Below are 24,191 nucleotides of genomic sequence, written 5' to 3' on the forward strand. Positions count from 1 at the left end.
TCTCTTGATACCTGCCCATTCAAGGGCAGACTCAAAACCTGATCTATGACTCCAAAGCAGAAGCAAACTAAGAAAAAATGGGAAAGAGGCAAAGAGGATGGATGCAAAGAAAATCTTTGCAAAAGCAGCATCCTAAGAAGACAAGGCAGGTTTGTTTCAGCACCCTCCTGTTCAAGCAAGGCTGAGAGTTTTCATGGGAACTGCAGATTCCATGAAAGCTAAAGCTCCAACTTTTGAGATTTCTGCCTAAAGATGATAAATCAATCTACAACCTTCCCACAAAGCATCAAAAAACTACTCCATAATATCCACAAATACCTTCCACAATAACTAGACATACATCCTGAGCCCAAATGCATGCAGGCTTTACAGCTGTTTCTATTGCTGCCCCTGCCCCTTTTATACTTGGGGTTGAACCCTGGTGCACACACTACTACTGAGCCACATATTTCATAGCCTTTTTATTTCAAGACAAGATCTTGCTAAATTGCCCAGACTTGCCCCAAAACTTGATGCTCCTGCCATAATCTCCCGCATTGCTGAGATTACAGGTGTGTACAACCACATGGGTTTATTCCCATCTGGAAGGCTCTTTGCTTAGAATTCCAACCCTGGCCAATGGCTCACATTTTTTTTTCCACTTAAAGCCCCTCCCCTCACGCACCCAAGTGGTTAACTCTGCCTGACACTGAGCACTGGTCCCATCTTCACAATCCTAGAAGGAATAATCTCATTTTATGGACAAAATCACCAAAGTCAGATCACAAAGAATTCCAAACTGCCACCTTGAAAAAACACCTCTTCTGAAGCCTATTACCATTTTCAACACCCCATGCTTCTTGTCCTAACTCCTACTCTCTCCCAATCCCCTTCTCTCCCCTTCTAGCAGTTTAACTCTAGGTTTTTACCCACACCGAGACCTCTAAGCTGTGCACCAACCAATAAGGCTGATTATTTATAACTTTTCAATGGCCAGAAACAAACTGCATTCAATAAAGAGATAGACACAACATGGGTGGAGTAGTACAAGAGTATAATCCCAGCACCTCAGGAGGCCAGTTTTGACAACTTAGCAATATCCTGTCTTAAAAAGAATAAAAAAGGCTAGAGCAGTAAGTAGTTCAGTAGTATAACATCTGCCTAGCACGTGGGGCCTTGTGTTCTGCCCCACTACCAAAAAAAAAAAAAAAAAAAAAAAGACTCCCCTGATACTTGTTCTTTTCACCATTCAGTAATACAAAAACTCCATCAATAATCACAACTCCACATTAAGACTGGAACCCACTTTTCAAATGAACAGCACACAACTCGAGGTGGTTCCTTATCCTAGGTTCAGAGAAACTGCTACTTTAGACAAAAGGAGAACAGGTGACATGATGAATGTAATCCTAATATCACCTAAGACTAAACAACTATAACCAACCTCTCATCTCTAAAGAGCAAACTATAAGTTAAGTTAGTTTAAAATTTTATTTTTTTTATTTATTTTTTAATATTTTTATGTAATAAAAAGTAAAAGTCCTTGTCCAACCATCCTTGTGGGGCATCTGTCTGTCTCTCACGCAGGTCACTCAAGTTAATGGGGAAGAAAGAACAGGGGGCCCAAGTCTGAGGTTATAAATAATAGAAAATAAAAGATCTTCCGTCTCCAGCGGGAGGAGGGAGGAATAGATGAGAGGATGGGAGGGCAAGATTGGGTGGGAACAGGCAGGGGCAGAGCAGGAACCCCCCACCCCTGCAGGACCCTGGCCCTGCCCACTTTGAGGCCCCTCCCATTCAAGGTGCTTGGCAGGAATTCCCCAGCTCCCCCAGGGGAAAGGGGGGGTTGGGGGGCTGGGACTGGTCCGAGCTGCTGGGGGAAGAGACATAGATCACTCTTCCCTCCACTCATGGAGGTCTCAGGTCGCGGCCAGGACAATCTTCAGTTCCCCGGGGGGTGGAAGGGGAGCTGCTGGGAGGGATGAGATTGAACTGGTTGGAGGGGAAAGAGAAGAGAGCAGGAGCATTAGAACCCAAGCAGCTGTCCCTTCATCAATGCGTCCAGGGGCTGTGGGGGTGTGTGGGTAGGAGCGGCCTCCTCAAGGTGTCTCATGGGGCTGTCAGAAGCACAGGTCAATCGCTGTTTCCCAGTAAGCCAGAGCCCTTACTTGTGTGCCCAGCTCAGCCCCCCACACCCCAGTCTGGCCCTGTCTGCTGCGCTGACCTTACCTCGGCTAAGTCAGGAGACAGTCGGGGTCACTGAGAGCTGGGGAGGCAGTGGGGAGGGGGGCTGCTGGATCACAACTGAGCGAGGACGGAGGGAAGCAAAGGACAGAGCCAGGAGCAAGCCCCTGGCGGCGGCGACTGTGGCTTCTGCCCACCCTACATACTTCACAGACAGGTGCAGGTCGGCGGGCGCCCTGTGGGACAGCCCTGCCTCCAAGACCCCTCACTCCCCACCCAGAACCCGTGCATCCTGCCCCACCTGCAGCCCCTCAGCTCTTCCATGCCAAATTCCCCCAGCTAACGAGAACTCACGAATCCTGTCATCGGCTCCTCCTGGAAATCCAGGCGCCTGGCCAGGCTGCTCACCTTGGGGGTGTCCGATGTAGGGGTAGGGTGAGGGTGTGGAAGCTGAGAGTGCAGGCACCCCACTCTGGGGCACCGCGCCTTGGGGGGGCCCCCCATGGCTCTGGGGTGGGTGCAGCAGCATCACCTGGGGCGGGTGGGGAGCCCCAGGGTGAGGGGGCGGGGCTGCTGTGATTCCAGTTTGGACATGGGCCTGTCAAGGAGAAAAAGCAGCTAGGAGAACCACAGAAGTCTGGGATGGAACCCGAGAATCCTAGCATTGGGGATACTCCTGTAAAAGAGGTATAGTGTCTCCGGAAAAGGACAATGTCAAGGCTCATTTCCATCGGCACAGAGACCCAGCCGGATCAGTCCCTTGGGTGCTTACCTGGGTAACATGGGCCATATTGGTAAAGCCGTGGGGCAGCTGCTGGTGGGGATGGATGGCATACACAGCGGCTGGCTGGGGGAAGCTGCTCTGAGGGGACTGGGCAGAAGGTCCCGGTGGCAGAGAGGGCGGCGTGCCTGTCAGGGCCCCTGGGTGGTACAGATTCTGCTGTGGCTGTCCACTGCCCAGGTGTGGGGCCTGCCCCGCCTGGTGCTGTTGGAGAGGTGAAGGGAAATATGAGTGCCATGTACTCCCCTCTGGTACCAGGCCAATCACTTCTGACCCAATCTCCAAATGGGAAATAATGCCAGGCTCTCTGTTCTTCTAGCCACCCTTCCTGCCCCAATCATTCAGATTCCCAAGAGCAGGCACCTGGACGGGACTGGGGGCCGCATGCTGTGACTGCGGCTGGCTCCCAGTAGGTGTGGTGGCCGGCTGTGGCTGGTGGGCATGGAGTGGCGTGGCATGGTGTGGATAGGACTGGTGAACAGTGGCTGCAGAGGAAGAAGGAGAGAACCAATGCTGAGCACGCCAGAAGCCACTAGGTACAGCCTAGAGCAGACAGGAAAAGCACAGAACTCACCATAGAGGGCTTGGGGGGTAGGCTGCTCTGCAGAAGGGTACTGAGGAGTGGAGGATGACACAATGGCCTGGGGATGGCTACCCGACGTCAGCATGCGTGGGCTGCTTTGAAGCATGGGGGCAAACACCGGCTAATGGGACAGAAAGAATTTAGTTCAGCCAACTAGGGAAGTTGGTAAACGTGTGCATAGCACTGCTTGGGCCTTAGCAGATACCTTATTTATTCAAGGTTTACAGTAATCCTGTCAAGCAGATGCTAATTCATTTACACTTCAGAAGAATAAACTCAGAAGTAGGTGTTCAATGACTGTTATAGGCATTAAGCCCTGTTAGAGCCTGGATTTCAGCACAAGTCTGACACTGTCAATCATGCAACTATCTCCCTCACCCAGCACCTAAGTGGTGGAGACAGAGAAGGTGGGATCCCTTGCAAGGGCTCTGTACCACCCCCCTTCCCTCCTGTGCCATGGTCACCTGTGAGGGGTAGTGGGCCATAGGCTGCATCATGGCAGGCTGGCCTGGGAACTGCTGCGGGTTGTAGGGGATGTAGGAAGAATAAGGTGTGGCAGCCACCAAAGGTGGGCCAGCAGCTGCAGCAGCCTGCATCATCGGAGGGGCTGAGGCTGGCTGGTGTTGGTCTGAGCGCTGGGGCGGGAGGGAGCCTGAGGGTGGGGGGAAAAGAGCGCAGAGCTCAAGCTCCATCTGCCAGGAGATACCAGGCAGCCCCACCAACTGCCCCTCCTCACCCTGCTCACCTTTTGCTCCTCGGTACTTGCCCTGCTGCCCAGGCACCGAATTGGATACAGGATACGGATACATCTGAGGTGCCTAGGACAAGGACACATGAAGCTTGGCTTGTTTATTGACATTCAGGACTGGCCTGACCTGGTCCATTGGTTTGCCCAACAAAACTCTACTTCTCTTACCCTAGGCCCCAGGTTCTTCTCTCCTACCTGTACAGCTGGTCCCATATGGATCTGAGGTATGTAGGAGATGTACTGGGGGCTGTAGAGCCCACTCTGGCCTGCTGTCAGCACCGGGATGGAGGGAGTTGAATGAGTTCGGGGCCCTGGAGAAGTTGGGGTACTGGTGGATTTGTTCTGTAAGAGACAAGGGAGGACAACATTTTATTTCTATATCCCCACTCCTACCCTGGCCGTAACAGCCATTCACAATGTCGTGTACCAAACACATTCTGCACGTTCTAAACTTCCCATCAAACCCTGACATGGACATTCACAAATTACAGGTGGGGAAACAGATTAAATGGCTTGTCCAAGACCTATAAACTACGTAAGGATACAGGTTCAAGCCAAGTCAGTCTAAATGAAGCCCAAGCTCCGAACAGTCTCGCTCAAATACTCCAAATGCTAAGAATTTCTTGGAGAAACTAAAGCCTATCAGATTCACCCAACCCTCGAGACTCCTTTCTTCCCAAACCAGCATAACTGCTGCTGCTCTACACTTCTGTATTATCTCCTTTGCACTGCTGGACAGCCCAGTGGTCCTGGCAATGAAGTGCTCCCCTCCACTGTGTAGTGCCTGCTCCCAAAATTCCCTCATGGAAACCCAAGTCCCCACTCTTCATGCCCATCTCACCACAGACAGCAGAGGCTTTGTGGGATTAAACTCCTTGGCATTGGGGTTCAACGTTGACTTCTTTACTTGTCTGTGAGATAAAATAAAGCTAAGTCCTCATGGTTTCCCCTCACCACCCGACATCCACCCAGCTCCCCACCTTGCTTACTCAGCAACAGGGCCCTCATCCTTGTCATCTCCCTTGATGAGCCCCACCGGGGGGCTGCCAGTTTGATTTGGGCAAGGTGGTGGGGGCTGCTCTGGCCCCTCAGTGCTTCCTGCTGGTGCCAGGGGGGGTTTGTCTTCCTTATCCGATACGGATTCTGTCTTAGATGAGACTGGGGACCCCATAGGTTCTGAAGTCAATAGACCATCAACCTCCTTCTCCTTCCCTTTGACCTCCTCCTTTAAAATCCGAGGAGGAAAAGGATCCAGGCTGGTCTCAGGGGAACTACTGGGCTGAAGCTAGAAAAAGAAAGATATGTATCATGATCCAGATCCCAGGCCGGACTCCTCTTGTCAGCTTCAGTTCATCTCTTCTACCCAGCTGGCCCTTTTGTCTCTTCTATAAATCCTCCATACCCCCTCTGCTGACATCCAATTCATTTCCACATTTCACATACCTTAAACTGGGCCCCAAACTTTCTCAGTTCTTCTAGTTGAAATCGTTTCTGCTCATTCTGAAGGCCAGGGACTATGAAAAAATGATGGAAAAAGGAGAAAATATAACATACACCTTTTTCAAAGGTGTCTACACAATACTAGTAGCTCAAGAACAAGAAACCAAAGACAAATGAGGAGAAATCCAAAGAAATAATTATAAGTGAAGGGGTAACAGGTAAATGTCTGTTCCTAAATTCCAACAAACTTCCTGAAATGCTCTCCTCAACAAAGGGGCATCAGACCGCAGCACAACAAACCGCACTCACCTTTCCCAGCTATCCGGGGCAGCTCCTGGGACTCCAGAGTTCTGCCAGGTTCCTTGGTTGGGAGGTCTTTTACTGACAAAGAAAGAGAGATGCCTGAAGGTTCTCCTATCCAGAGCCACATTTTACATTGTCCACAGCACTCAACCATCTGACTCTTACCATCAGTGGGGGCCAGTGAGATCTTTGGAGAAGCTGGGGAAATGGAACCCACTCCAGGATCCACAACTGATGATGTTACAGGAATAGGGGCTGAAGAGGTCGCCACTGCAGAGCCAATAGGAGGTTCAGGACAGGAAGCAGAGATTGGGGCAGGGGCAGCAGACTTGGGAGAGCGTGGAGGGTACATCCGGCCCACTGGAAGAAAAGGGAGAGCTGTACAATGGTTACTGCTGGTCAATAAGCAGCAAGTACAGGAAACTTACTAAAACCCAAAGCATACACATTTCCAAGGCCAAAGTAGATAACAGAAAGCAGGTTAATGGCCTCAAGGGCACCATGAAGGGCTGGAATGCTTAAAAGAAACAGGTGTGCTTCTGGGCCAGCTAGAGCTATGCAGTAAGACAGGCTCAGTGTTGGCAGAATTTCACGTATTTCAAAAACGGTCTTAAAAATTTCTGTGATTTCTCATGTTTTAAAACTGTTGGTCAAATTCAAATCTAAACCAAAAAAAAAAAAAAAAGACACACCTGCCAGCCAATATACAACCCATGAACTGCTAGGTTAGATTTCATACTAGGAAAACTGAAAAATTTCCTCGCCTAAAGGATAAGACCAAGCTCTCTAAAACAACTTAATTCTCCCATCCCAGCATTCCAAGGGACATGTTTATCTCCCTGTACAAATTTCTACCCATTTCTTCACATAACAGCACTGAAGCTTTACCTGCAGGAGGAGGTGGAACAGAAGATTCTCCAGAAGGCCTGCTGTTGGGTGAAGACAGAGTCTTGGCACCTCTCAGAGGGCGCTGTGCCTTGGGGGACATGCGGGAAGGACCTATTTTCAAAAGACAGATATGAAGGGACAGAGAACCTGCATTATCACCAACTCATCATCTTTTCCAAATGGTCTAAATCCTTTCAATCGCCTTTTCCACTTTCTTTCCATCCCATCTGTCATACGTCTGCTTTATAACTCACCTCCATTGATACCACGTGCCTCAGAACCTGGGCCAGGGCTGCTATTGTCAAGATGATGAGGGCCACGAGGTGGCAAAGAGCTAGGGCCAGGCCGGCCACCCCGAGAACTGCTGCACCGAACTCCTCCCCGGGGACCTTCTCGAACTCGTTGAGGCAGAGGGATATACTTGCCCTCCCTGGGAAAAGAGTTTAAATAAGGGAAGGCAGCCGCAAAACCCACACATTTTGGCTAGGGATGCAGCTCAGCAGTAGAGCACTTGCCCACTTGCCTAGCATGTTTGAGGACCTAGTTTCAATTCTCAGTACCAAGAATACCTCACACAAATTGGCAACATGAGACCTTTCTGAAGTCCCCCTGTGGACACACTTCCTGGCTCCAGCTTTTGTCACTATTCTACCTGAAAATCAGAGTTAAATGTTGAGGTATAGGCTTATGACCTTGTGTTACATGAACCCTGACCCAAACAACGTGGTCAATGCTCCACAATTCTACCACTTCTGACTCTTAGGAGGAATCAGACTACATTAAGGAGAAGCTTTCACAAGAAACTGATGGTACAGTTTGATTTTTGGGGGGGGGTGGGGGGGGAGACGACGACTGGGAATTGAACTCAAGGGCACTGAACCAACTCAACAACTGAGCCACATCCCCAGTCCTATTTTGTAGTTTATAGAGACAGGGTCTGAGTTGCTTCGAGCCTTGCTTTTGCTGAGGCTAGCTTTGAATTCGCAATCCTCCAGTCTCAGCCTCCTGAGCTGCTGGATTACAAGCATGCACCACCACGCCCAGCTGATTTCATTTTGATAAACAGAAAAAACACAGTATAACATTTTTTTTTTAAAAGGCTCTTTTTTCCTAAATCTATAAGCCTTGGCCTTGTTGCAAATTAATCTCCCTAGTTTCAGTCTCCTAACTTAGAAATTGAGAATAACAAGGCATTAACTTTTATCTAACAAAGTGGTGAGATTTAACAAACTGTACAAAGGTCTTAGACCAGGTCCTGAATCCTATTGTTGAGCCTCAAAGAGTCCTGGCTGCCCCCACAAATACCTGGATGCCAAGCTGGGGCTCTCTCGCCCTGACCCCTGCCGCTGAACTGCACTGTGCTTCTCCTCCTCAGTGCGCCCGTCGTCATTCTCCATGGCGATCCGCAGGCGGTACTGCGGGCTTGACTCAATCTCCCGAGCCAACTGGGCTGCACGCAGCTCCCGCTGACGGAACTCTTCGGAGTTGTCCTTTTCTAAGGGCACCCTGAACAAACACCCACAGACCACCATATCCCATCACCCACCAGGGAACAAAAGAAGAAAATGGAAAACATTCTTATCAGTCCCATTACCACTTCAGGCATTCAGGCATACGGTACTTAATTCCTTCAATAACAGTTTTCTCTTCTGCAGTGCTGGGGATCAGGCCTAGGGTCCTATGATGCTAGTTAAGTGCTTTATCACCGAGCCACACTCCATCCCAGTCAACAAATATTTAAATGAGTATTTACTGGGTATTAGGCAGAGAACCAAGTTATGTTCAAAATCTTTTTTTCCAGCCCAGGTGATTGAACCCAAGGGTGCGCTGCCACTAGGCCTTTTTACTTTTAGTCAAGATGTCGCAAAGTTTCCCAAACTGGCCTTAAACTTGCCATCATCCCGTCTCACCCTCCTGATGAGCTGGGATAACATAAATGCATCACCATGCCCAGCTAGCATATCCTAAATGTAATGCTTATGTTTTTTATACTCTAGAGAAAAGGTAGGGGTAGATGAATAAGCAAGTAGCTAGTTCTATACATGGGTGGTCTGGAATCAGAATACCTTTCAGGGAGCAGTTCATAAGGCAGCCAGGAAAGGAAAGGGGGAGGGTTACCTAGATACCCAGAAAAGCATGTGTAAAAACTATGTTCCACCTAGAGATCTGTCTTCTGTCGGTGACCCCACAACCCCAACTGTACCTCCTAGAAGCACCAAAATACTCACGTGTAAGAAGAGAGACTACTATCATAGGTGGTCTTTACACCATAGTTCTCCTCATTGAACTTGAACATTTCATTGGGGTCCCATCCATTGGACTAGGGAAGGGAAAGGGAGAATGTTTTAAAACTCAGCAAGAAAAGGAACGTGGTTTTTCCACCTGGTAAAGAACAAAAAAGTAACCAATCCAGCACAGGGCTGGTGAGAGCATCCATCAACTAATAATGCCAATTTGTAGCATAAATAGGCAATAACTAATAAAAATGGAAAGTCCTAACAAATCCATTTCCAGGTTTACATCCTTGAAAAATTCTAGCTTGTATGTATGGAAATACATGTTCTAAGGTCCAGTAAGACACTATTGGGCAAGCAGTACTGGGGCCTGAACCCAGAAGTGCTTTAACATTGAGTTAGATCCCTAGTCCTTTTTATTTTGAGACAGGGTCTGATTAAGTTGCTGAGGCTAGACTCAAAACTTGTAATTCCCTTGACTCAACCTACTGAATCACTGGAATTACAGGTGTGCACTACCACATTCAAAAAGATGCTATTTTTTTTCCTTCTTTTCGGTACTGGAAAATTTAGCCCAGGGGCCCTATTTATTTTTTGAGACAATCTCGCCACATGGCTTAGGGCCTTGCCAAGTTACTAAGGCTGGCCCTGAACTTGTGACCATCCTTCCCAAGCCACTGGAATTACAGGAGTGCACAGCTGTGCCCAGTGAGACACTATTTTTAATAACAAAATAATGGTAACAAACCAGATAAGTAAAAGAAGAAATACAATTTGTTGTGTATATACACTGATACACGTATATAGTGTTAAAAACAACCAACTAGGGCTGGGGCTCAGCGATAAGGCACTTTCCTGGCATGTGTGAGGCACTGGGTTTGATTCTCAGCACCGCATGTAAATAAAATAAAGATCTATCAACCACTAAAAAAAAAAATACTTAAAAGAAAAAGCAACCAACTAGACCTGTGTATGAGTATGAAAAGTTGGAATTAAAAAGACTTGTGTTCAAATTAAACATAAATTTTTCATTCAGAAGATTCTAAAAGTATGAAGGAAGTTGTTTTACAAAGACAATGGATCTACATTAGTCAATCTCACTTCTACTTTTTGTCATATTGGAAAAAATAATGCCATAAAGCAAAGTTAATCATTGTCAATTACAAAGAGTAAAAGAACTGGTACTTTTGTTTAGCTGTTTTCTATTTTACCACAAAAAAAAAAACCAAAAAACAAAAAACAGGCAGCAGTCAATATTTTCCTCCCTCATTTTCAAGAATCAACTCCTTGTTCTAACAATGTCACTGTCATCAACCCACACTGTAGCTGCCCAGTTCTCAAGGAAGGAAACTATACCATGTCAGACTCGAGGTCATAATCATCACTGTTGCTGTCACCGCCCTCCCAGCGCTGAAGCACTTTCTCTTTGTGTTCCCCATTCACCTTCGAGTTCATGGCAATGGCTGAGTCAGTGAACTTGTCTGTAGGAGCAGAGTTGAAGATCAGAAGGAATCAGCTTTCTTTCCCCTCACCTTTACCCCCTCCCCTCATAAATAGTTCAGGAACAAAGGTATTCTATAACAAACCCAGATTTAGGGTATCTATGCTTATGGGGCATGGAAGGTAGGGCAGAGCATGAAAACCTAGATCTCGATAGTTCAAAAGGAATAGTAATTTGAAAACTAACCAGAGAAAATATGAAGAACCACAACACAGGCCGGAATATGCCCCACCATATATTAGATATCAAGACACATTTTCAAGAAGAAAAATTAAGCCATCTCCCTTAGTTATGAAGGGTAGTAAAGAAAAAGTTAATATACTCCACCTGCACACAAACTTCCCTCTACAAAGCCTGATACAATAGCCTAGAGCTATAATACCTTTAGTAGCATAATTGAAGTCAACATTCCGGAAATGGACAAGCATGACATCACTGGGTTTAAACACCATGGTGTCTACAATGTCTTCTCGGCGAGGGCCACCTGCTGGCTCAGATGCTTTCCGGTGCACAGCGTCTACTGCCAGTTCAAACTACAAAAGTCCCATTCCCCAACACCCAAGAGTCAGTATCAAGAAATGTAAAGGCAAAATATGACTTGTATTTCTCTTAACCCTTTCCATATTTTGCCCTACATCTCATTCTCATGTGCCTGTATTCAACATCAGCCATAGAACTCAGCAAAGGCTTAAAGTTAAAATTTAAAATTTTGGGATTTTAAACATACTTTCTACATAAATGATTGACAGTACTTTCTAATACCACTGAAAACACACCCGAAATGTCATTCTCTCCCTCCTTCTCACATGCAGCACCAAAACCAAACTAATTCGAGTACACTGACCTTTGAGCTCAGAGTCTTGAAAATGCCTTCATAGGTGGTGCCATTTTTCACCTTTACATCACAAGTGGAGCCCTAGGAGAATGGAAGATTAAGGAGAGTGACTCTAGAAAACTGATGCACTGCATTCCTCAATCAACCTAGGAGTTAAGTCCTCACTTACCACAACAGCTGTCAGGAAATGCAGCATCCTGGAGTTGTTATAAACACCTTCAAACACCTGTCAGTAACATAAGAAAGAGAAATAAAGAAGCAGTGAACAAACACTCCACTTTCTAAATGGCCACACTCTACCCACACCCACCTCATTTGTGCAGTGCCTCTGGCCCTTCTGAGTTCATTTGACCATCTCAACACCTATTCTGCCCTATATTCCCACATATTTCGCTTTCAGGTTTTTGAATCTTATATAGGAAGGAAAAGGAACTCACAGGTGATTGTGGGGGTCCCTTTCCTGTGCTCTGTCCCCTAAAAGAGGAAAACAAGAAACTAGTTACTAGTCAGCATTGCTGATTTAGCCTACAAGGCAATTAATCAAAAATATTCTTATATTCTAAAAAGGAAGAAAGTAGACATTAAATGCCAATAAAACATTTAATCTTAATGCCCGTAAAAAAAAAGACCCCAGTCAACAATGGCTGTCAACTGCTATAACAGCCAATGCAACACAGCCCTCTCACTTTCTCCAAGGGGATAGGGCTGCATGCTTCCAACAGACAAATGCTATAGCATTCAATAACCAGTAACCCTCCCCAGATGTGAAGGTGAATGCTCAGGGGCGCGATGCATAACTACTCAGCTCAGGCACACTACCTCCCAAACGGTTAAAAAAAAAAAAAAAATCATTTTCAGTAGCCTTATGCCCCAAACCTTGGGAGGAGGGGGTGTTCCCTCCATACCCCACCCCATCACCCTCATTATTCATTCAGCCTGTTACCCACACTGCAGGGGTCACCAATCGACAGGTAACACTGCTCCTCGATGGCTGATGTAACCGGCAGTTGAGGAGGGCGATGAGGGGGCCGTTGGCGGGGCTGGGGGACAGCGCAGCCGCAAAAGCCATCCACCGGGAGGCCTCGCCCGGTCTGCGCCTGCGCACTAAAGCCCACGGGCCTCTTCAAAATCCCCCCTCCCGTGATCAGAACCCACTGCGCCTGCGTGCACCGCGACTCTCAATCGTATTAGCACACACAGAGAAGAAACTGAGTGGTGCGTCCACTACTCATCCACCCAACACCAGACGAATCCCTCCATGCACACTCCCAGCCCCTGCCCTAAGAGTTACCAGGACACGCGAATGCCCGGGTCATAAGACAGAGCATCCGCGCGCACGTACGGCAAGGGCGCGCGCGCGCTGGAGGTTCCCGGCCCGCAGTCCTCCCAGTAGTCGCTCCTTCCGTGCCCCCTCCCACCCCGCTCCCCTCCTACTGGCCAGACCAGCAAAGGGGAGGTAGCAACCCGCTCCCAAGTCCCTCCCTCCCCATTGGCCAAACTGTGGGCCGCGCGCCCCCCTCCATTGGCTACGGCCGGGGACCCTTTCCCGCAGCTGACTCCCCATTGGCTGAAGCCGGGGACCGCGAGACCCTTCGTGGTAATGGAGCCGGGGACCCCGAACACCTCCTCACCCCCCCCAACTCCCGGTTCCGACGGCGCTGGCGGGACGCGCCCCGCCTCCCCTCAGGGCCTGAGACCCGAGCCCCAATTAGGCCCCGAGAGCCAAGCATGGCTCCTAGATTTCCTGGTGGTCGCTTAGGGACCCTTTCCCTTTGACCTGTTGGGACCGGAGAGGCCAGCCCTAGCTTCACAGGGATCCTAGGCTCCCGGCGCCACTAAAGGCGCCGGGCTGGGGCCCGCCCCGCCGGAACCGAGTCGCCGCCGCCTCCTTGGAGCCTGGGTTCCCGCGCCAGGAAGCCCACCCCTCCTCACCTGGCGCTGCCGATGGCGGCTGCCCCTGGCCTCTCTTGATGCTGCGGCGGCGGCGGTTGCGGTGCCAGGATGCTTTCGGCTCCCCGGCGGAGCCCGCTGCCGGCAGCAGCCGCAGGCCCCAGGCAGGGAGAGGCAGCCGCGGGAGTCCCTGGGGGAGCAGCGGCGGGGGCCAGCGGCCCCGGGAGGCCGCCGTTGGGAGGGCTGGTGCCGCCGGGAGGCCGGCGGGCCACGGCCTGTTGCGTGGGGGGCGGCTGCTGGGGCTGGGAGGTCTGTTGTGGCGGCTGAGGCTTCAACATGATGGCAGCGTCCGGAAGGGGAATCGGAGGGAAGGGAGGGAGAGAGGGGGCCGGGGCTGGGTCCCCGCCAAAGAGCGCGGGAAGCGAGGGGGATCGGGAAGCTGGGGACCCGCCGTTGGCGGGCGGGGGGAGCCCCGCGGTGTCGGGGGTGGATAGAGAAGACCGCGGCGCGAGGCGGAAGGGGAGGGGGTTCTCGCGGGCCGGAGGAAAGCGAGAGGGCGCGAGCCGGTCTGGCGCGCGTGCGCGTCGCCGGGAAGAGGAGAGGGGAGGAGCGCGCGGGCGGGAGCTCCGAAGGGGGGGCGGGGAGGAGGGATCGCGGCGCGAGATGCCCGCGCGCACCGGGCGGTTAGCTCCGGCGAGAGGCTGGGAGAGAATCGAATAGGTGACCCTCGCACCCCTGGCCTTTAGTGTGGGTAAGGAGCAGCGCGGGCGCTCACGCGCACCAAGGACTTAGGGTCTCTAGGGCTCAAACCGCCTTAAAGACTGGCGGCCGCTGTCGCTTCACAATGAGCGTGTGAAGCCCTGGGGGAGGAGCCGAAGAAGCGGAGAGGAAGGACCGGCCGCCCCGCCCACGCCTCCGGCGTAACGTCAGGATGCCTCCGCTGCAGTGTGAGCTGTCACGTCTTGGCGTGAGGTTCTTCCGCCACTTGAGTACTGGTGGGCGGAGTTAGGTGCCAAAAAATCCCTGGGACTGGACGACTTAGCCGCTGCTCATTTAGGCAGGTTGTAGGTTTCCCAATGAGCTATGCTTCATTGTATCTACTTTAAATAAAAAGATTGATGCATATTAAAGTAATTAGTTTGATCTGGGTGTGGTAGTGCACGCCTGAAATTACCCGACTCGGGAGGCCGAGGCAAGAGAATCACAGGTTCGAGGTCAGCCTCAGTAATTTAGCAAGTCCTTGCCTCAAAAAGGACTGGCGATGTAGTTCAGTGGTAAAGTGCTTCTAGATTAAAAAATAATAATAATAAATAAAAGAATTTTTTGAGCGTGCTGTACCTATGCCCAATCCTAAATTTTAAATTTCAGTAAGTTTAAACCTAAATTGTCATTTCTCCGTGCCTGAGAATGAACCCTTGAACCATAACATGGAAGGCCAGAGTTCCTAGGGTCTACTTCAAAGCCCTACACTGATGATTGGTGGTATCCGTAGCTCAGCGGTAGAGCCCTTGCCTACCATATGCTAGGACCGGGGTTCGATCACCAACATCGCAAAACAAAACTAAAAATCCTTTGCCCGAGTCTACAATGAAGGCAGCCTTTATTCATTCGAAATGAGTTGAACATTAATCTAGATGCCTTGCACGCAAGAGTAATTAAACCACTTCTTGCTCTCAAAGAGTTCAAGTTAGTGGGGGTTTAACTAATTGATGAAATCTGTGAGCTGAAGCAGGGAGCACTATGAGAGTAGGTGAGTGTATCACCTAATCCAGCACTAGGTGACATCTAAATTGAGAAGCCGGCAAGGAGAGGATTTCTAGGCAGGAACAGGATATGACAAGATATGAAAAATTCAGCTTGGCTGGAGCATAAAATTAAAAGGAGAAAAGAGGGAGTTTAGATGAAAGACTGGAGCGGGGCAATGATGGTGCTTGTCTGAATTCCAGAGCCTGGGAAGGCCAAGGCAGGAGAATTGGAAGTTCAAGGTCAGCCTTGGTAATTTAGAGACCCTGACTCAAAATAAAAAATAGAAATCGATCTGGGGCTATAGCTCAGGGGTAGAGCACCCCCGGGCTAAATCCCCAGTGCTGCAAAAATATATACATAAATACAAATTTTGAAAACCACACTAGATGAGAGGGAGAGAGGAAAAAGGGGAAGAAATATGGAATGAATTTTAACAAAATCATATACATATATAAATGTACCAAAGGGAATCTCACCTTTAAGTGTTATTTAGAAAATATCAATCAAATAAGGGTGTGGAATGAAGAACAATAAAGGAGGAAGCAAAGAGTGGGTGTGGGGGTGCTAGCCACTGAGCTGACAGAGGGATAGAGGAAGGGTGGGCAAGAGGAGAATGGGAATTGAAATCATTTCTTGCATATATAATTTTGCCAAAGTGAATCCAAATACTAAAGACAGGGAGGTGGCTTAGCCCAGGTTTTTTGTTGTTTGTTTGGTTTTGTACTGGGGATCGAACCCAGGGGAACTGAGCAACATCCCCAGTCCTTTATTTACAGGCATGGTTGTTGAGGCTTGGCTAGAATATGGGATCCTCCTGCCTCAGCCTCCTGAATTGTGAGTCGCTGGGATTACAGGTGTGTGCCAACTCACCTGCCATTTAATCCCAAAGTCTCACTCTCTGCTCTAGGCACCAGCACTGGGACTCTTCCCAACTCCTCCCTCCCAAACACAAACACGCCTAGCTGTGAGTCTCTCTTACTCTTTGGGAAATATTGTCACCTCTGCCTCAGTCAAATGTGTTAGGCTCCTCTCATGGGTGCCTGCCCAGCAATTTACTCTCATCTTTTTCTAAGCTTGCTGAATTCTGTCTTCCTGCTAATGTAAACTCCCTAATGGCTGGGCCCTTGACACTTATTCCCTCCTGTGGCACCAGCGTAAGGTAGGCAGTCAGTTGAATATTTGTAAGGTGAATGGATCCAAATGGTATTTTAAGGACCTTCTCATCTCCCTGGTACCATAACAGTGCAGTTTTTTTATCTGCACCACTTGTGAGGCACCAGCTCTCTAGCCTCTCTGTGGGTCTCTAACTGCTCCCCACCCCTTCCTCCTCCCACACCCAAGTTCTAAGTTTTAGCAGGTTCAAGTCCTTTTTCCACAACAAGTGTTGTCCTTATTCAACTCCGCCTGCCTGAGTACTATTTCTACACACAGAATTCCCTTCTTGGTTCTCTGCTTTCTCATTTCAAGCTCAGGTGTCAGTTCTTTCAAATGTCTGTTGTTTTGACTCCTTCCTCCAGGCCTCAAAAGCACTATGTTTTTGTGCATTTGTTTCTCTTGGAGTCTGGTATCATGAAGGGCATTTCTCTATTCCTCTATCCCTCTATCAGCTCAGTGGCTAGCACCCACGCACTCACTAAATTGGTAATTGCCCTCTTATTGTATGCGATTTAAAAATTAGAAAAGAGAGCTGGGCACAGTGGCTCACGCCTATAATCCCAGCTACTCACGAGGCTAAGGCAGGAGTATTGCAAGTTTGAGGCCAGCCTCAGCAACTTAATGATGATTTAAGCAATTTAGAGAGACCTTGTCTCAAAAATAAAAAGCACTGGGGGTGTAGCCCAGTGACACAGCACCCCTGGTTCAATCCCCAGTAATAACAACAACCGAATTAGCTGAGGGGCATACACCTGTAGTCCCAACTACTTGGGAGTCTCAGACAGGAGGATTGCTTGAGCCCTGGAGTTTAGAGCCATCCTGGGTGTCATAGCAAGACACCATCCCTTAAAAAAGGAATAATAATAATAATATGCTACAATGATTGACAAGACATGTTGTTAAGAAAGCAAAGTTCCTAGGCTGGAGCTGGGGCTCAGCGGTAGAGCGCTCGCCTAGCACATGTGAGGCACTGGGTTCTATCCTCAGCACCACATAAAAAAAAATGAAATAAAAATATTGTGTGTCCACCTATAACCAAAAAATAAATATTAAAAAAAAAGCAAAGTTCTGGGCTAGCTTTTGTATAAGAAAGGAGAAAAAAGAAAGCAGATGGATATGCAGGTTTTTACAAAGAAAAATACAGAAAGAATAGACCAAAAATGAGTACAATGAGTTACTTATGGGATGAAGGGGAAGTGAGGATTTCTTGGGTTACAGTCTTGTTAAAGGAAGCTGTAGAGCTCTGACTGGGGCGGGGAGACACTGCTTTCAGTAGATCTTTCTATGGAGTTTTTACTTCAAATCGTGTTAACATTTTCCACAAGTTAAAATCAACAAGGGTGGGGTTAAGTACTTTAGAAACTGAATGCATATATAAACAAAAAAACTCTTTTTTTTTTTTTTTTTTTTTTTTTTTGGTGTGTGTGTGTGTGTGTGGTACTGGGAATTTAATCCAGAGGTGTACTCTACAACTTAGCTTCATCCCCAGCTCTTAAAAAAAAAAAAAAAAAATTTTTAAGATTTTGAGACAGCACATGTGACGCCCTGGGTCCCATCCTTAACACCACACAAAAATAAATAAACAAAATAAAGATATTGTGCCCATGTGTAACTAAAAAAAAATTATAAATAAATAGTGTGTCCAAATACAACTAAAAAAATATTTTAAAAAAGGATTTTTGAGAGAATTTCACTAAATTGCCCAAGCCAACCTCAAACTTGTGCTCTCCTGCTTCAGTCTGCCAAGTTGCTGGGATTACAGGTATTTGCTACCAGGTGACTCAACTCTTTATTTTATTGGTACTGGGAGTTGTACCTGGGGCCCTCAATCACTGAACCACATCCCTGACCTTTTTTATTTTTTATTTTGAGACAGGATCTTGCGAAGTTGCATAGTCCTCACTGAGTTGCTAAGTCTGGACTTGAACTTGTGATCCTCCTGCCTCAGCCTCCCAAACTCCTGGGATTACAGGTGTACCCAGAAATTCTGTACCTATTTTGCCTGTTTTATAGGATGAAGCACATGAGTAAATATGGATGTTGTTGAGAACCAGAGACCTCAGCTGGAGAGAAGGGAGGCACAAAAATTTCTTGTGATTGAATTGCAAGAAGTATCAGTACAAAACCCGTGGATAGACAAATACCTAGGGCTCAGATCTTGCTTTCTAAATTCCATTTTCCCCTACGAGCACCTGCAGCTCTTTGAAGAAAGGCTGATTCTAGCCAGGACAAGAGCAAGGAAGGTATGAGATGAATTTGGAACATTTTGTTGTCAGAAACAAAGTATGTAGGCTGCGGGGTTAGCTTCGTGGTAGAGCACTTACTGTGCACATCTATGAGGTCCTGGGTTTAATCCCAGCACTAGAAAGAAAGAGAGAGGGAAAGGGAGGGAAAAACTTAAATTATGTGACAAAGAAACACAAGGGCTAACTTAAAAAATTATCCCACCAGTCAAATCTGGGACAATTTAAGCTGCAAAATAAATAAGAACAGAAATAGGTGATACCAGTAACTGTATAAAACCATATCATCTGATGCTGGAGACCAGAACTTTTGACCCAGTGACAAATAGAAATGAAACCAGGCCAAAGAGTATTAGCACACAAGTAAAGCTCTGATTGAGGGATTTTACCTTAAGGATGGGGGAGACAATGGAGAAACAGAGGGGAGAGAGAGATATGGCTGCTCCCCAAACATGGAGAAGAAAGCCTTTTATCAGCCTTTTATTGGAGTGGACTGGGGTCTGGTTGCTCATTACCTCATTCTGGTTTTGCCAGTTGTCTCTGGAGAAATCCTTATCACTGAGGGGTAACCTCCATTTGTTTCACAGACTGTTTATCAGTGGGTCCTGCAAAAAAGGGGACAGGCAACTTGGTTCCCATGAGGTGATTGTTTCCACCTTGGGGAGCAGTCACCACCATCTGCCTGCAAGACTGCACTGTTGTTCAAAGTGTGGGGCATGATGGGAGGATTCTAGGTGCCATTCCAGAGTCTGGGAATTTGTAAAAGCTGGCAGTTGGGTACCCTGCAAATCCTGAAAATCCATTAATCACTCTTTCTTGTTGTTCCCGGGATTGAACCCAGGGGTTTTACCACTGAGCCCCAGCCCCAGCCCTTTTTATTTTTTATTTTGAGACAGGGCCTCTCTAAGTTAGTAAGGCTGGCATCAACCTTGTGATCCTCCTACTTCAGCCTCCCAAGTCGCTGGGATTCCAGGAGCGCAGTACCATGCACAGCTGCAGTAGTTTCCCTATCTCTGATTCTTCAGCCTTGAAGCAGGTGGTTGTCAGCTTTAGATGAACATCCTTCAAATGACTAATATGCCCATGTGCACAGCGGAATAGGTATCAAACACAAGGTTTAGAATAATAAAGAAGCCGAGTGCGGTGGTACACGTCTGTAATCCCAGTGACTCAGGAGGCTGAGGCAGGAGGATCGCAAATTCAAAGCCAGCCTCAGCAACTTGGTGAGACCCTGTCTCAAAATAAAATATAAAGAAGGACTGGAGATGTGGCTCAGAGGTTAAGTTTGATCCCTGATACTAAATAAATAAAGTAATAAAGGGGACAGACGGATAAGAATAAGGCAGAGATGCCAAGCATCTCAGTAACCCATCAAGCATCTATAAAATAAGAGAAGAGTGAGCTTCTTAGCGAAAGAAACCTCTATAAGTTCTTGTTATAGTCTAGTTTTTGTGGTACTTTTTTAAAAACACATTTCTTATACCTTTATTTTTATGTGGCACTGAGGATTGAACGCGTCCTAGGCAAGCACTCTACCAGTGAGCCACAACCCCAGCCCTGTGGTGCTTTCAATTAGTAGATCATGAGTTAAGGACTTGGGAGGGCATCTGCCCTTTGACCCTGTAGTAGTCTCTAATCATCTCACAACTCTGTTGTTAACAGGTGTTAACATCCACGATGAATACATAAAAAGAAAACCAAGCCTAGGGCCATAGCTCAGTGGTGGAGTATTGCTTTGGATTTATGAGGCACTGGTTTCAATCCTCAACCCCACATTAAAATAAAGGTATTTGCAGGGCATGATGAAGCATGCCTTTAATCCCAGGGGCGGAGGCTGAGGCAGGAGGATCACGAGTTCAAAGCCAGCCTCAACAAAAGCAAGGCACTAAGCAACTCAGTGAGACCCTGTCTCTAAATAAAATACAAAATAGGGCTGGGGAAGTGGTTCAGTGGTTGATTCCCCTGAGTTTAATCCCCTGTATGCCCCCACCCCAAAAAAAAAAAAAAAAAAAAAAAAAATATATATATATATATATATATATATATATGTTCATCTATAACTAAGAATACTTAACAAAATAAAACATTATTCTAGTGACTCTACCAATCAGATAATGGAGATAAGTCAGCCAGCCTGAGGATCCTAAGAACTGTTGACCACCATCTTCTCTTTTGGTCACCAGACTGATGTTATCCCCACATACCTTCCTATGCCTGCCCTCACCAAATTTCCTTTAGTAGCTGGGCTTGGTGGCACACCAGGCAACTCCAGAGTCTGAGGCAGGAGGATTGCAAGTTCAAAGCTAGCCCCAGTTTAGCAGGTCCTAAGCAACTGAGTGAAACATTTCAAAATAAAAGAGTGGCTCAGTGGTAGGGCACCCCTGGGTTCAATCCCCAATAATAAATAAAAATTATTCATGCAGGAGCTCACTGGCCTTTAGAATTCTTCCCTTTTCTTTTTGCTTATGCTGCAGTTGTGGAATTAGCTATAGTAGATTCTCAGTTCTCTACCTGGTATCTGTCTCCTAAGGTCTGTTATCTTAATCAAGAACTGGAATGTAAACTTTGTGTGAGTCATTTCTCAGATTCCTTTGAGATCAAAAGACAAATAAGGGGTTGGGGGGTTCTCTTTAAAAATCCAGAGTGCTGCTGAGCACAGTGGCACGGGCCTGTAATCCAAGCAGTCAAGAAGGGAAGATGGTGGCAGAACCAAAGCCAGCCTCAGTAGTTTCACGAGGCCCTAGGTGACTCAGCGAGACCCTGCCTCAAAATAAACAAATAAAAAGGGCTGGGGATGTAACTCAGTGGTAGACGTGCCTCTGGGTTCAATCCCCAGTACAAAAACAAACTCCTTTAAGACTTAGGCAGGTGCTCTTAATTTATTATTTAGGATAAGAACATCAACCATAAATAGATCATCTTCTGTTGAAGTTTTCCTAACTCTGTCCTACCCTGGAATGCCTCCAAATCCTATTTAAAACTCTGTAAAAGTTCTTTGTGTCATCATCTTAAAAATCATAAATTTTCAAGTGCATCTAGATGATTTCAAGTCTTTGTGATATTCTTTTCATAAGGGACTAAGATGACTTTTTCTCTTTTTGGTACCATGGGTTGAAGCCAGGGGTGCTTTACCACTGAACTACATCCCCAGTCTTTTTTATTTATTTTTATTTGATACAGGGTCTCACTAAATTGCCAAGGCTAGCCTCAGACTTGGGGTCCTGCTGTCTCAGCCTCCCAAGTCACTGGAATATAGGCATGTGCCACCATGCCCAGCTAAGACTTCTTTTTCGTGAGGACATCAAAAGTATAGTTTGGTGGATCCTGAGGCTATGTCTGCTTTTTGGAGGTGAAGATGCTCAAACCACCAATAATTTGCAAAAAGAATGATCTTGTTCTTGTTTTGTTTTGTTCTTTAGTTGTAGGTGGACACAATAACCTTCATTTTTATGTGGTGCCAAGGATGGAACCCAGTGCCTCATGCGTGCTAGGCAGGCGCTCTACCACTGAGCCACAACCCAACCCCTTGTTCTTTTTTCTTTTCAGAAAATTTTCAAAGTGGATAAACTTCAAGATAATTGCTAATTCAGTATCAATCCCTGAGATCTCACCCCTCAGGTACATAATAATAGCTGGGATTGTTTATTTCGGTGTTACTACACATTGAACTACACTACACATTTTGGTGGCACTACACATTGAACCAGAGACCCTATACCCCTAGCCCTTCTTTCTTTTTTTTTGAGGCAAGGCCTTACTAAATTTCTGAGGCTGGCCTTGAACTTATGATCCTCCTGCCTCATTCCCTAGAGTAAATGAGATTATAATAATTGGTATTATTTTAAAGCAGAAGTTTTAAAATAATTTTTTTTCTACCAAGGATTGAACCCAGGGATGCTTAAACACTGAGTGACATCCCCAGTCCCCTTCTTTTAAATATGTTTTTGGTTGTTGGTGGACATTTATTTTACTCATTTATTTATTTTTAAATATTTTTTGCCCTTTTTTTTTTTTTTTTTTTTTTTTTTAGAGAAAGAGAGAGAGAAAGTTTTTTTAATATTCTTTAGTTTTCGGCGGACACAACATCTTTGTTTGTATGTGGTGCTGAGGATCGAACCCGGGCCGCACACATGCCAGGCGAGCGCGCTACCGCGTGAGCCACATCCCCAGTCCATATTTTTAAATATTTTTTAATTGTAGGTGGACACAATTTTATTTATGGGGTACTGAGGATCAAACCCAGGGCCTCACACATGCGAGATGAATGCTCTACCACTCAGCCACAGCCACAGCCCCTTATTCGTTTATTTTTATGCAGTGCTGAGAATCGAACCCAGTGCCTCACATATGCTAGAAAATTGCTCTACCACTGAACGCCCCCCCCATCTCTCCAGCCCCCCACCCCCAGCCCTCTTATTTGTTATATTCTGAGCTGGGGCTTGTTTAATTGCTGAGGCTGACTTTGAATTTGGAATCCTCCCACCTCAGCCTCCTGAGCCATTGTATTACAGGCATGTGCCACCACACCTGGGTTGATTGTTTTCTTTAACACAGTTTGGACCAATATAAATTAGAGAGTGAGGAAACATGGCCTACACATGGGACTGTACATTTTAATTTAACATTTCAGTTTGACTTGTTCTGTAAACAGGAAGGAAAATGGACAGATCTGACTAACTACCTGGTTCTTTTCCCTGACGTTTTTCTTTTTTAAAAAAATGGTTATTCTAGTTGGGCATGCTGGCCCATACTTGTAATCTCAGCAGCTTGGGAGGCTGAGATAGGAAGATCTGAGATAGAAGTTCAAAGCCAGCCTCAACAACAGCAAGGCGCTAGGCAACTGAGTGGGACCCTGTCTCTAAATAAAATACAAAACAGGGCTGGGGATGGGCTCAGGGGCCTAGTGCCCCTGAGTTCAGTCCCTGGTACCACCTCCCCAAAAAAACAAACTTATCGTAGTCAGGCATGATGGAGCATGCCCGTAATCCCAGCAGTTTGGGATACTGACGCAGGAGGATCACAAGTTCAAAGCCAACCTCAGCAATTTAGTGAGGCCCTAAACAACTTAGCTTGTCCCTGCCTCAAAACAAAAAATAAAAAGGCCTGGGAATGTAGCTCAGTGATAAAGCACTCCTGGGTTCAATCCCCAGTACCAAACAAACAATTATTCAGGGGTTATTATTTTAAGCAGTTATTTAATGGCTAATTCCCAAATGAAAAAAAAAAGAAGCAGGGATCTTCCCCCTTAGAAAGCCCTAAAGAGGAGGGTAAACAGGGGGATGTTGACTTGGATCTGCCTCGTGGCTAATAAACAAGTAGTCACCTGAACCACTGCTTCATAGACTCTGCCCCGACCATCCCCAGCTAGATGGGCCTCCTCCATGTCTGTGTCCCCTGTGGTGTAATCTGTTGCTCAGTGTGTCATTTGATAACCTTCTGTGTCAGAGTATGTTTTGATTTTTGGTATTCTAAATCTGGTGCATGCTCCTACCTATGAGGACCTAAAATCTAGTAAATGATAATTATAAAATGTTTGTTTTCTGCCTTTTTATGCATGTTTGCATACCTATATATATTGTATGTTTACTTGTATGCTTGTGTATATATCTGTATTCATGGTACCAAATTGGTTTAGAGATAAAGGAGTGATGATAATTTTAAAAAACTGAATTTAAAAATGT

The 24,191-nt window shown here is 46.8% G+C and overlaps 1 protein-coding gene across 20 annotated transcripts; it reads right to left on the bottom strand.

The window, feature by feature from the left end:
• Positions 1–1,451: 1,451 nt before the first annotated feature.
• Positions 1,452–14,085, bottom strand: Atxn2l (ataxin 2 like). Of its 20 annotated transcripts, none has more exons than XM_076840559.2 (24): positions 13,409–14,083; positions 11,914–11,950; positions 11,646–11,702; positions 11,486–11,557; positions 11,024–11,174; positions 10,497–10,621; positions 9,135–9,226; positions 8,212–8,412; positions 7,161–7,336; positions 6,907–7,017; positions 6,184–6,396; positions 6,025–6,096; positions 5,719–5,789; positions 5,265–5,560; positions 5,117–5,186; positions 4,471–4,617; positions 4,273–4,345; positions 3,992–4,179; positions 3,519–3,648; positions 3,308–3,429; positions 2,936–3,148; positions 2,518–2,761; positions 2,209–2,368; positions 1,452–1,948 (listed from the first exon to the last, which is right to left on the bottom strand). In XM_076840559.2, the coding sequence occupies exons 1-23, from the start codon at positions 13,702–13,704 to the stop codon at positions 2,214–2,216; spliced, it is 3,312 nt and encodes a 1,103-aa protein (XP_076696674.1). In that variant the 5' UTR covers positions 13,705–14,083; the 3' UTR covers positions 1,452–1,948; positions 2,209–2,213. The 20 variants fall into 20 exon arrangements, with proteins under 20 accessions (XP_076696674.1, XP_076696689.1, XP_076696679.1 ...); XM_076840574.2 differs by having other exon boundaries at positions 2,209–2,245; positions 2,572–2,761; positions 13,409–14,081; XM_076840564.2 differs by lacking the exon at positions 13,409–14,083 and adding exons at positions 12,424–12,580; positions 12,768–12,856 and having other exon boundaries at positions 1,452–2,368.
• Between the last annotated feature and the right edge of the window lie 10,106 nt (positions 14,086–24,191).

Source organism: Callospermophilus lateralis, chromosome 19 (genome assembly GCF_048772815.1).
Source record: "Callospermophilus lateralis isolate mCalLat2 chromosome 19, mCalLat2.hap1, whole genome shotgun sequence".
NCBI classification, from domain to species: domain Eukaryota; kingdom Metazoa; phylum Chordata; class Mammalia; order Rodentia; family Sciuridae; genus Callospermophilus; species Callospermophilus lateralis.